This window comes from Plasmodium knowlesi, assembly GCF_000006355.2.
Source record: "Plasmodium knowlesi strain H genome assembly, chromosome: 6".
Classification (NCBI taxonomy): domain Eukaryota; phylum Apicomplexa; class Aconoidasida; order Haemosporida; family Plasmodiidae; genus Plasmodium; species Plasmodium knowlesi.
Window position 1 is genome coordinate 224738 of NC_011907.2, and position 12165 is coordinate 236902.

The 12165-nt window shown below is 42.6% G+C and overlaps 4 protein-coding genes across 4 annotated transcripts; 2 read left to right on the top strand and 2 right to left on the bottom strand.

Moving 5' to 3' along the window:
- Positions 1-458: 458 nt before the first annotated feature.
- PKNH_0605600 (apicoplast integral membrane protein, putative) lies at positions 459-2012 on the bottom strand (the record flags this gene model as incomplete). Its single annotated transcript, XM_002261692.1, has 2 exons — positions 459-898; positions 1103-2012. 2 exons carry the CDS (start codon positions 2010-2012, stop codon positions 459-461), a joined length of 1350 nt encoding a protein of 449 aa, XP_002261728.1.
- A 2059-nt stretch (positions 2013-4071) lies between these two features.
- Positions 4072-6830, top strand: PKNH_0605700 (endomembrane protein 70, putative; the record flags this gene model as incomplete). The annotated part of the gene is made up of 7 exons (XM_002261693.1): positions 4072-4164; positions 4311-4694; positions 4885-4991; positions 5148-6026; positions 6167-6234; positions 6375-6456; positions 6587-6830. 7 exons carry the CDS (start codon positions 4072-4074, stop codon positions 6828-6830), a joined length of 1857 nt encoding a protein of 618 aa, XP_002261729.1.
- Positions 6831-7783: 953 nt separating this feature from the next.
- On the bottom strand, positions 7784-9811 carry PKNH_0605800 (ATP-dependent RNA helicase ROK1, putative; the record flags this gene model as incomplete). The annotated part of the gene is made up of 1 exon (XM_002261694.1): positions 7784-9811. The coding sequence occupies one exon, from the start codon at positions 9809-9811 to the stop codon at positions 7784-7786; it is 2028 nt and encodes a 675-aa protein (XP_002261730.1).
- A 1328-nt stretch (positions 9812-11139) lies between these two features.
- PKNH_0605900 (deoxyribose-phosphate aldolase, putative) lies at positions 11140-11931 on the top strand (the record flags this gene model as incomplete). Its single annotated transcript, XM_002261695.1, has 1 exon — positions 11140-11931. One exon carries the CDS (start codon positions 11140-11142, stop codon positions 11929-11931), a length of 792 nt encoding a protein of 263 aa, XP_002261731.1.
- Between the last annotated feature and the right edge of the window lie 234 nt (positions 11932-12165).

Below are 12165 nucleotides of genomic sequence, written 5' to 3' on the forward strand. Positions count from 1 at the left end.
TTATACACATACATGGCATTCCTTATTACGACAGTTAGGGGGCACGAACCAAGGCGGGTTTGTAATGGCAAATTGGAAGCTTTATTCTTTTATTTTTTTTTTTTCCCCTCACCTTTTTCGCCAGTATTGATAAAAAAAAGAAAAAAAGTTTGGGCGGAAAACAAAAAAAAAAAAGAAAGAAAGAAAGAAAGGAATGGAGTAGGCGGGGAAGTGAACTGGCCAAAGGTTGAACAAACGAGGCATGCCCACGGGGGTAAAGGAAAAAAAAAAAAAAAAAAAAAAAAAAAAAAAGGAACAACACACCGATACGGGCTGCGGTTCGTACATCCCAGGGGTTGCAAGAATTAGAAAGAAATGGGTCTCTCCCAACAAACGCTCACGTGGGTGAATGTATAAAAATGTGTACTCCTGCATGTGTGTATGCTTGCACTTGTGCATGAGTGCTTTCGGAGGACAGACTAGGTGCGGGTCAAGAAGTACATGTCGATTTTGTTCGATAAAACATTCAGCAGGAAGAGGGCCAGAGAAAAGGAAGAAATGTAAATGCCCGCAAAGGATAAATTGTTCAGGTAGTAGTAGGCCGAGTGCGCGATGTATATGTAGAACAAGGAATTGATGGGCGAAATTATATCGAGGAGGTACTTGTATTTATGTAGATGGAGCAGGATCTCGTAGAACTTGTTGTTCCCGAGATAGAGCCTCTTGAGAAAGCTGTACTGGTTGAGGAGGTTGACGTAGAACTCGGTCTTCTGGTCTTCCTTGAGAGCCCTCATGACTTCGTCCCGGTTAAAAAAATGCTCGTCCGTCCACTTTTTAAGGAAGGTCCAGTTGTTCTGGCACATGAGTCGCGTATAGATGAGGAGCAGGTGAGCGAGCACGACCCCTCCGAGGATTTTACCTGCATGAAGTAAGCAACGGTGTAGTGTATAAGCAGTGTAGTAATTATCCCTGTAGTGTATAAGCAGCGTAGTAATTATCGCTGTATTGTATAAGCAGCGTAGTAATTATCGCTGTATTGTATAAGCAGCGTAGTAATTATCGCTGTAGCGTGTAAGCAGCGTAGCAATTATCGGTGATGCGTCGCTTGGGGAAGGGAACTTACTTCTGCGCGAGCCGAGCAAGTGGAAACTCCCCCAGTTGGCCTGCACGAGGAAGTAGGGGTAGACAGACAAAAAGGAGAAAAAAAGCACGTGCACCACATTATTTAGCATGGATAACTTTCGTGAAAAAAAACTGTATGAATTCAAAACAAAAAATAAGCGCAACACAAAAAATTTATAAAAAAAGAAAATCAAAGTGGACAAGGTATGCATCTTCACAAGTCGGTCTGTCTTCACATTTCTGAACTCTCCAATGAATGCATATTTTTTTTTAAAAAGGCTGTAAATTAAGTCGCTCTTGAAATATAGGAAGGTAAATAAGATGAATAGAAAGTTAACTGAATTATAATTAACCATTTTAGGTAGACAACTGGACTTACTCAACAGGGGGAAGTTAAGATAATAGTTCTGTATGACATTGAACAAGTAGCTACTCCCAACGTAATCATAAAAAATATTACATCCATATTTTAGCTTATCGAAAATTAATCCAGAATCCTCCTTCAACTTATTGTAAACATGTACATAATAACTTCTGGTGAAATCAAAATTCGTTTTCACTAAATGTTTTGTTCTTTCTTTTAAATTGTCTAAGTCCTCTTTATTAATCCGTAAGCTGTATTGATTCAATACATTTTTCAACTTTTTCAGTTTCCTTAATTTATCTGCTATCGTGTCGTTATAATTAAATTCTTTTTTTTTTATTATTTCGTTTTTTATACTTTTATCAATATTATGGAAATTTATGTTTGTGTAAATTCGTCTTGTTCCTTTTCTTTTTAATTCCGTCAGGAGACAATTGGGGTTCCCCTTCGGGACAATTTCTTGGCTCCTCCTCTTCACGTCTGGCGTCCTCAGGCTGCTGACCACTGCGAGTAGCCCGATTTTCAGGAACACCGTGATTGCTTTCATCGTTTCCTGCGGGGGAGGAACAAGGAAGGGAAGGAGTATTTTTTATGGTGCAGTGGTGTTATAATGTTGTAATGGTCGTGTTAGTGGGGGGGAAAAGCCATCATCAACCGATCAACCGGGTCAACTTTCAACCGGGTCAACTGATCAACGGATCAACTGACTAACCGACCAACCGACCAACCGATCAATCGCCCTTTTTCGACGACATAGGTCGCTTGGCGGAGCAGTTACTGTGCCCCTCCAACCTACTTCTCCTACCGGCTCTTCTCATCATAACAAGGACACTAAATCTGGGATGCATAAACCTGGGAGGTGATGGAGAATGTAGAAGGGAGGGGTGTCCTGCTAACCCGTGGAGGAAGCTCCAGTTGCCTTCTCAGCAATTCGAATAATAAAAAAATTTTTAAGCCTCCTTTGGCAATCCACACATTTCTGATTTTACACCTATTTCATGTTTAGCCTTTTTGGCTCAGCGCTTTTTTCCCCCCGAAAAAAAAAAAAAAAATACTCAGTAGCAGAAGACACTCGACAAGCAAGTCGCACATACGTCACAGTGTGTCTGCGCATGAGTTTCTCTTTCCTTCCTCTTCTCTGTTCGGTCTGGCGAGGAACGCCTACTACCGTCGATCTACTGGTATGTGTGTGTGTGTGGTAGCCCAGTCGGTCTTTTCCCTGCCACCAGGTTCGTCGCTCACTCTAACTCTGATTTCCCCCCCTGATGCTCTCTTCTGATACTCCCTTTTATAACCCCAACCCAAAGTCGCTACTCTGACAACGCAACTGCATGTACAGAGGTATACACAGAATGGGTCATACCATTTTACTGTGTATGCACGGAGGGGGTGATAAAAAATAAATAAATAAATAAAATAAAATAAAAGTAAAAAAAAAAAAAAAAAAAAAAAAAAAAAAAAAAAAGAAAAAAAAAAAAAAAAATACCACTTTTTGCGCCTCCTCGAGTAGCTACTCAATAGGAAGCTACAGGTCCTCTTACATCAGGAGTTATACAAATGCGAATCACAATCTCCGGATGGTTTCGCCACCTGTGTATCATCCTTTTTTTTTTTTCTCACAGCTTCGTCCTGAGTTACTACATTTGGCGCGGCTACTCCCAGTTTCACAAAACTTAGAGTAACTTCTCATCACCTATTGTCACTTCTTTTCTTTTTTTTTTTTTTTTTTTTTTTTTTTAAACTGAACAATTGAGTACCGACTCAAAGTAGTATATAGTAGTAACAATGGCGCACAACTTCTAAAGGGAGAGCGAGTGTTCCACCTGCACACGCTTAATGTTGGGGGAGGGGTGCTTGGTGAAGGGCAAGTTTTCCCCCTTTGATGCACACGCAAACTCAGTGCCGAATGGATACGACCCAGGTTCGTCCTCTCTTGGTCTTCCATTCGCAGGCCCTACAGAAGCGTTCATAATTCATACACTAAGATTAGTGCTCACATGTGGCACTTTCGTATATTTACATGTGAAGCTACCTTCGGTTCACGCCACAGAATTTTTTAAACCCAACCAGAGATGATGTGCCCCTACCCCCAGATTAGGGAGAACCGGTTAAGCGGTCCTTTGGAAAGTGCTAGGTGTAAACGCCCCATGTACATCACAGCACAGCGTGTACATATATTTATATATATATATATATTTTTTTTTTTTTTTTTTTTTTTTTCCTTCTTGTTCTCTCTACCCCCGCCTAGTCGCATTTCCACAGATGGCTTGTATAGCATGAGGCCCTGTCGCCCTACAATTTTTTTTAATTTTTCAAAATTTGGAAAATCCTTTTTAAAGCATCTTTTCTTTTTTTTTTTCTTATTCCAAAGGTCGACTTGTGCATCGCGCTATGTTCTTGTTCTCTTCACGTTGTACCCTACCCCCGACCGGAGAGGGCCACTAAAGAAGGGCACGTGGGGATTACGCGGAAGTGCTGCGCAGAACACAACCGCCAAGGAGGAGATACCCCTTTCTTTTCCTCCCCCTTTGGACGCGCGACGCGCGACACGCTTGTGGCATGATTGGGCTACAGGAATAACATGTACCTAACGTTAAGCAAGAAAAATGATATACAAGTTTTTTTTTTTCGCCCTCGTGGTGGTCTTCCTCCACTGCGTCCAAGATGTGGCGTCCTACCTACCTGGGATGAACCCAACGGTAGGAGAACAGAGAAGGGAGAAATCATACATATAGCGCTCTGGCAACGTGATGGGCAACGTGATGAGCAACCTGTGCAACCATTGCATTACCCCCTTGCCACAAATGATCGTCTCACCCGTCCATCCCCCCTCCCCTTTTGGCAGATCTACAAAAAGGGCGATAAAGTCATCATCAGCGTGAAGAACCTTTCCAGCCGGCGAGCGGTGACTAGCCTGGACTACTTCACTTTCCCACTTTGCTCCGCAGACAACCCAAGCATATCTGGCGAGGAGGCGCCGAATATTTTCAAAATCCTCTCCGGGGACCATCTGCATACCACCTCTATACAAACCACTTTCCTCAGAGACACCAGTTGTGCTTTCTATTGTAGAATCTACATAGACGACAACGCGTATGATAAATTAAAGCACCTCATTCTCTATAACTACAACATGATTTATTCGGTAGATAATTTAGATATTTTCCGGGAGGATCCTCGACGGAAGGGATTTTACTACACGGGCATTCCCGTCGGCTATATCCAGGATGTACGTATCGAGGGCGACGCGCTGTAACGGGGGGTTCCCATTTTGCATGGACACATATTACCGTGTTGCGCTACATTGCGATACATTGCGATACATTGACCGTGTGGGTGTCTCCCTCCCGTGGCTCCTTTACATATTTACTTATTCACCCTTTTACATACTCACGAACCTGCCTTTTCCCCCCTCGCAGAAGAACTACCTGTTGTACACGTACTTCCAAATCACCATCCTATACAACAACAACGGTGGTCAGTCGGATAAGAATTACATCGTGGGGTTCGAGGTGGAGCCCAGGAGGTAGGCTTGATCGACGGAGACTAACTGAAATAGTTGCGCCACCACCGCGCACGATCGTGCATCTGTAACTGAGTGTAACCACGTATAATCTAGAATGGCACCATATAACCTAATGTAATCGCGCTTGATTCCGCAACACCCCTTTCCCCATCGCAGCGTGAACTTCGAGCAGAACGAGCAGTGCCAACAGAACCAGGCGACAATGCCAATGGAGAAAAACAAATATGTAACCTTCAAGTACGACATCAAGTACGTTCAAAGTGAGAACTCCTTCCAACACAGATCAGAGCACTATTATAGAAATCTTAACGACCAAAGTATGATTCACTGGTTTTCCATAATGAACAGCATTATCTTGATTATCCTCCTATGGTTCTTCATAAGTTCAATCCTCATAAAAGCTTTACATAAGGATATCAACAAATATAATCGATTAAACACAAACATATTTGAAACAGATGATATTGATGACAGAGGATGGAAGTTAGTCCATGGAGATGTTTTTAGGAAACCAATAAACTCTACCTTCTTTTCAGCTTTTGTTGGCGTCGGCATACAGATAATTTTCATGGTTCTTGTCTGTGCATTCGTTTTACTCATTGGGATATATAAATATAAGCACAGGTATCGGTACATCCAAGTGATGTTCTTCATGTGGACCCTTATTAGTAGTATCTCTGGATATTCTTCATCTCGTCTATATAAGTTATTCAAGAGCAAACATGTGAAGCTAACAATTTTTAGAACCTCTTTAATTTACCCTGTCATTTTATTTCTTATTTTTTTCCTAATAAATCTGGTCCTTCATTATGAGCACTCCAACACAGCTATCTCCTTCTCCTCGTTGACGTTCGTGTGCATTTTATGGTTCGGGATATCTGTACCGCTCATTTGTTTGGGTTCTTACATTGGAAACAAGAAGAGCCCCATAGAGTTACCTGTCCGGGTCAACAACATTCCCAGACACATTCCAAAGCAACCCCTCCTGAACTCCTTCTTCGTCTCCTGCTTCCTCGTCGGCCTCATCCTCTTCGCGTACGTATCCAAGCATGTTAAGTGCGCGTTCACCACGCTCATCACGCTAATCACGCTAATCACGCTAATCACGCTAATCACCCTCATCACCCTCATCACCCTCATCATGTTCATCGCTACACCGTTCACCCCCCATACAGGACCATGTACACCGAGCTGTTCTTCCTCTTCACGTCCCTCTGGAAAAGCAACATGTACTACCTCTTTGGTAAGTCAAGCACCTCAGTGTTAGACCCGCGTACGCTCACGTCCAGAAGTTCTTTTCTCTACAAACATGCCTCACCTCACCCATTTTTTCTTCCATTTTTTTTTTTTTTTTTTTTTTTTTTTTTTTTTACACCTCCGCAGGGTTCCTCTTTCTAGTAATTTTCCTACTCGGATTGCTGAGCGCTCAGTTGTCCATCGCCCTGACGTACTACTCCCTCTCCTGGTAAGTGGACCATTCGGCATGAGTTCGCGCAATCCCGCATCGTATAACCCCCCGGATCGCGTAGCCGAGTTGTACCAACACACGAGTTTTCCTCTCCATTCACACACACAAAATACATGTACACCCGCAGCGAGGATTACAACTGGTGGTGGAAATCTTTCGTGGCGCCAGGATCATCAGGATTGTTCCTATTCCTCTACTCGATATACTACTTCTTCATCAAGCTAAGCATCTCCAGTTTTGCGGAAACCTTTATTTACTTCGCTTACTCCTTTATCATGTCATACACATGCTTCATCTACACTGGCACGGCGGGCTTCTTGGCCTCCTTCGTCTTCCTAAGGAAAATCTACTCCTCGATAAAGGTGGACTGACCGTTTGGGATGACCATTCAGATGATGATGGTCTAACCGATCGTCTAACCGGTGGATGCACTAATATGTAGTGAATTACATTCCCGTTTTCTCCCTCCAAAGGGTCAGAGCGCACGTGGAGGACGACGCTCCACTTCATGTTGTTTATGCGTTTTAATTGTTTCTTTCTTTTTTTTTTTTTTTTTTTTTTTCGTGCACCTCCTCTACTGCTTGTGCGCAGTGTAAAGAGCCACTAATTAGCAACCACAGACACGCCATGCGAAACGGCGAGAGCGCACATCGATGGGTACGTCGCTGCACGCATCGGTGGCACCTCTCCATTTGATGTAACCCACCCTCAACAACTTTTTAATTCAAGTTATCTTTATGTCGTGCATACTAATTTGTTAATTCTTTTTTTTTTTTTTTTTTTTTTTTTTTTTTTTTTTTTCCTTTTTCCTGAACGACCTTTTAATTAATGAAGTGTATCCAAGTGATGACATGGAGCGACCCCCTTCCCACTCTGTCCACTTGTGTTTTCCTACGAACGAGTGGAATGGAAGACTCGACATATTTTCTTCGCCACGGGGAGAGATAGAGCGGGGGTGATCCCTTTGAAAAAAACATAAAATTGTTAATATGGATTCAAACAAAAGGGGAACAATGTCTCAAACGTTAAGCTGCATCAGCAGGAAATGGAAAAAGGAACGGGGTTCCATTAGCGGGGGGTCACTTCACTGGAAAGAACAGAAAAGCTACCTTGCAAAATAATTTACCCGCTTTCAAATGAACAAAAAAAAAAAAAAAAAAAAAAAAAAAAGACAAGTGGAATGAAGAAACACACAGAATTGGTGAAGGGTGCGCAAATTGACGCATATAGGATGTAGATGCACACCCAGACATATGTAGGTATACATGCGATCAGGGGGGTTGCAAACTCGCTTTTGCCGGAGAATTCACAAATGGGTGGGCCCTTACGCCTTCTTCCTACTCGATTTTTTCTCCTTAAAGCCTAATTTTTTTGCTTTACAACCCGACTTTTTTTCCTTCACACTAGTTTTCTTTCCTTTCGAATGATCCTTCTTTCCTTTCGGATGATCCTTCTTCCCTTTCAGATGATCCTTCTTCCCTTTCGGATGATCCTTCTTCCCTTTCGGATGATCCTTCTTCCCTTTCGGATGATCCTTCTTCCCTTTCGGATGATCCTTCTTCCCCTTCAGATGAGCCTTCTTCCCCTTCAGATGAGCCTTCTTACCCGTAGCGTGGAAGCCCAATCCGCGCGAAGCCCTAAAGGGGAAATTCTGCAGGTAGGCCGGCACCTCCGTACCACTACTCTTAACGAACTTTATAATTTCCTTCATGTGCCTAACATCCTGTTGCATGAAAAAGGTGATGGCCTTGCCTCCCTCCGAATCTGACCGGCACGCCCGCCCCACCCTGTGGATGTAGCTGTACTTATCGTAACAAACGTCGTAATTAATTACCGTCTCGATCCCATGAACGTCGATGCCTCTGCTCAAGACATCGGTACACACTAAATACCATATGTGTCCTTCCCGGAGTTTCTTAAAAACCTGCATCCTTTCCTCTTTTGTTCTTTCTGACGTGAGGAGCGCCACGTGCTCCGCACCAATACTGGCAACCCCGCTCAACGCGCAACGCAAAGTATCATGCACCTTCTTCGCCTTCTCCACGCCATTCACGAATACCAACACGGGAATGTGCAAACCGCCCCCCACAACCAAATTCCGCAACACCAAACCCTTTTCCTCCTCGTTGTTCACATAAAGCAACTCCTGCTTCACATTCCTATTAACTGAATTGATGCTTTGGCCAAAGTATACCAATGCATAAGTGGGACAAAGAGTGCTGATGAAGGATCGGGTTCTACCTGGTAGCGTGGCTGTGGTGAATACCTTTTGTATTTTTCGTTTCTGAATTACTTTTAACAGTTTTTTGACGTGATCCAAAAAGTTAACCTCAAATAATTTATCCACCTCATCAAACACGATGAACATACATCTGGACAAGGTTACTTTTTTCGTTTCAATCAGATGGATCAGTATTAACGGTGTGCAGATGCACACATCTATGAATTCTTCCTCTTTCACTTGATCTTCCTTCGTTAGGTGTAGAACCGCAAACTGTGGAAACGCCTCAAACAGGATGGATGCTTGATCATATATCTGGCTAGCCAGTTCGTTTGTCGGTACAACGATTAAGCTTCGAATGGCAGTGCAATTTTTCTTCTCTTCCGCATCCGATTCAGGGTTGTTCTCCTTCCCGGAAAGGGAATGTGGGCCCTTCTCCTTCGACACAGAATCAACCACCACGCTTTCCACCTGATGTTGCTTCTGCTCCTCTATGCTTGAACAAATTAGTCGAATCAGGAGGGGAATTAAAAACGCGCAAGTCTTCCCACTTCCTGTCTGAGAAATGCAAATGGTGTTCCACCCCCTCATAATCGTGGGGATACAAATCTTCTGAATATTCGTTGGACTTTTAAATCCAAAGGTATTCTTAATTGTATTCATCAACTTTTGGTAATCATTCCTTGGCAGGGTTATCCTCTCCACATTTGTGGGGGTGGTACCTCCGTCCTTCTTCTTCTCTTCCACCCATGTGGTAGGTATTCCGCTTACCCCGACCTCTTCTTCACTTGACTCCACTGAAATGTCCTTAAAAAAACGAATGGGAACCATACTCCCTGTGAAGTTCACAAACTCAATGTTTATTTTATTACTCTTCATATAGTTTGCCACCAAATTGGGGTCAGCACTGAATTCAGAAAAATCCAACAATTCGACTGTCCTCTCATGTTTCTCCTTAATCTCTTTGCCATTTGATTCCTTTTCTTCCCCCTTCGTTTTATCGTTCCCTTTGGATATGTTGAAAATATTTTTTAGAGGCTTCAGATTCTCCTTCTTCAAACTCATCAAATCCTCATTTTTTAGGCAGCGTCTTAAGTTCAGTCCATAGGTTAGCTGTTTCGCTACCTCCATGTTGTACTTGATAATTTATGTGAGAGAGGGGGGGGGGGAATGTGAAAGGCAACCATGCAATCGTGCAATGTGATGGAGCAATTCCATTTCCCTACGTGGAACAAGCGGAGTTTAGTATATTTCCCCCGCAAGCCACGCGCCTCGCCCCGTGCCCTCTCCCTCAGCTTGCAGCGAACAGCAAAGGAGGGAAAATAAACGCGTAAAAATGAAAACGTGAGAGTAAAAAAATGTAAACCGTAAAACAGAAAGGAAAAATTAAAACGAAAAAATTAGCGCAAACAAATTACAACTCCAATTTTTTATTTTTTAATTTTTAATTTTAACATGGTATTTTTTTTTTTTTTTTTTTTTTTTTTTTTTTTTTTTTTTTTGGCTAGCTAGGTTTGACCTTCTCTGCAACGCCCCATCGCCCCGCGGAGAAAAAAAGGACCCCAACCCAACAATGTTCCCACATATGCCGCGCCACCCCATTCGGCGAGGAATCTTTCGCCCCGTCCTATATATTATCCGCGTACATGGGAATTTAAGTTTTCTTTACAATTTTATTCAGAGAAGCAAATTATGGCACGCTTTGCCATGTCACTTTTATTTTATTTTTTTTTTTTTGTTTTCTCCTTCCCGTGAGTACTCCTTTCTTTTATATATATATATTGCACTTTTTTCTTTTTGTAGTACCTACGCTCTATATAATAGTATTCCCTCAGCGGGGCACAGCAACGGGAGGACGCTCCTTTTCCGCTTCTCACTGGAAAGGCACACTTTCCAAATGCTCCAAAAAAAAAAAAAAAAAAAAAAAATTCACACTCAAATGCTAATTCAAGTTAAAGGCAAAAGCTAAACGTCAAGCTAAATTTAAATTCAAAATTATGTTCAGGTGTAAGTCAGAGGAATAATCCACGACGTCGGGGTGAAGGAATTGTTTTACCTGTATAGGCTCTGCAAATCAATCCTCATTTTTGCATCCAGTAATCACTCTTTTTCCTTCTTTTTCTCATCAAAACGAATGAGCTACACTCCTATGTAGCATCACAACCGAACGCCTTAAAAGTGTTCCACATCATCAGAGGAAAGTTGAACAAGGAGCACACGCCGCATAAGCAGGACAAACCTTTTTTGGGGGGGATATAAAACTCCATGTGATCAGCGCACTTCCCCATTTGCATGTTCAAAATTCTGAATCAACGTAAATACCCAAGTAGCCGCTTCTTCACATCCACACTTATTATTCGCTTCTCCCCAATTGGGTTTTTCCAATTCGAACGATCTAGCCATTTTATTGTTTTTTAAGTGTTTCCATTTTGACCCCCCCCCACACACACCCTGCGAGAATGGCTAACTATGCAGAAACTTTCGCCGCGTGGACAGCCATCTGTCTGACGGACCATACCCTCCTAGGCGACAACGTCACTGAGGAGGATGTGAGGGCGCTGTGCCAAGAGGCTGTGAAAACGTGTCCTTTCGCAGCGGCAGTTTGTGTGCATCCCCATTTTGTAAAATTCATAAACGAACATATAAAAAAAGAAATTGTGCCCTTCAAACCAAAAGTTGCCTGCGTGATAAACTTCCCAGAGGGGAAGGATCCCATAGAGAAAGTATTGGAAGATACTTGCAAAGCAGTTAGTGATGGGGTTGATGAAGTCGACCTGGTGATTAATTACACAAAAATTATTGAGGACCCAAAGGCAGGGCTTCATGAAGCTACTTTTTTAACGAAGGTTGTTAAAAATATCTTAAAGGAAAAGGTACTGAAGGTTATAATTGAAGTTGGGGCCCTCAAATCCGAGGATTTAATTATCCAGACAACCTTAGCTGTGTTGGAGGGAAATGCCGACTTTGTCAAGACATCAACGGGAAAGGCACAAGTCAATGTGACACCCAGTACAGCCAAATCTATAATCAAGGCAATGAAACTCCACTTGGCAAAAAATCCAGAAAAAAAAGATAAAATTGGACTAAAAATTTCGGGGAGTATAAAAGACCTCAGCTTGGCCAGCTACTACATTTTGCTCGCCAGGGATGTGTTTAATGCCCTGACCTGCCACCCGAACCATTTCCGCATCGGGTCGTCGTCCCTTGTGCCCAGGCTCCGGAAAATTATTGAGAAGTGTCCTCCTTGTTAGCAAGTCGCCAAAAAAAAGCGGGCCTCAAAAAGGAAGGAAGAAAAAAAGGAGCAAACCACTATCGATGTAAATCAACACAGCGCCGATACCCATCTGCTCGCCATTGTCCACCTTAAAGTGGACCAGTCCCACACGCTGACCACTCCAGGCGGAGTGGTTTTTACATATTCATGTATGTATGTATACATATATATATATATATATATACATTTTTTTTTTTTTCCACGAAAAAAT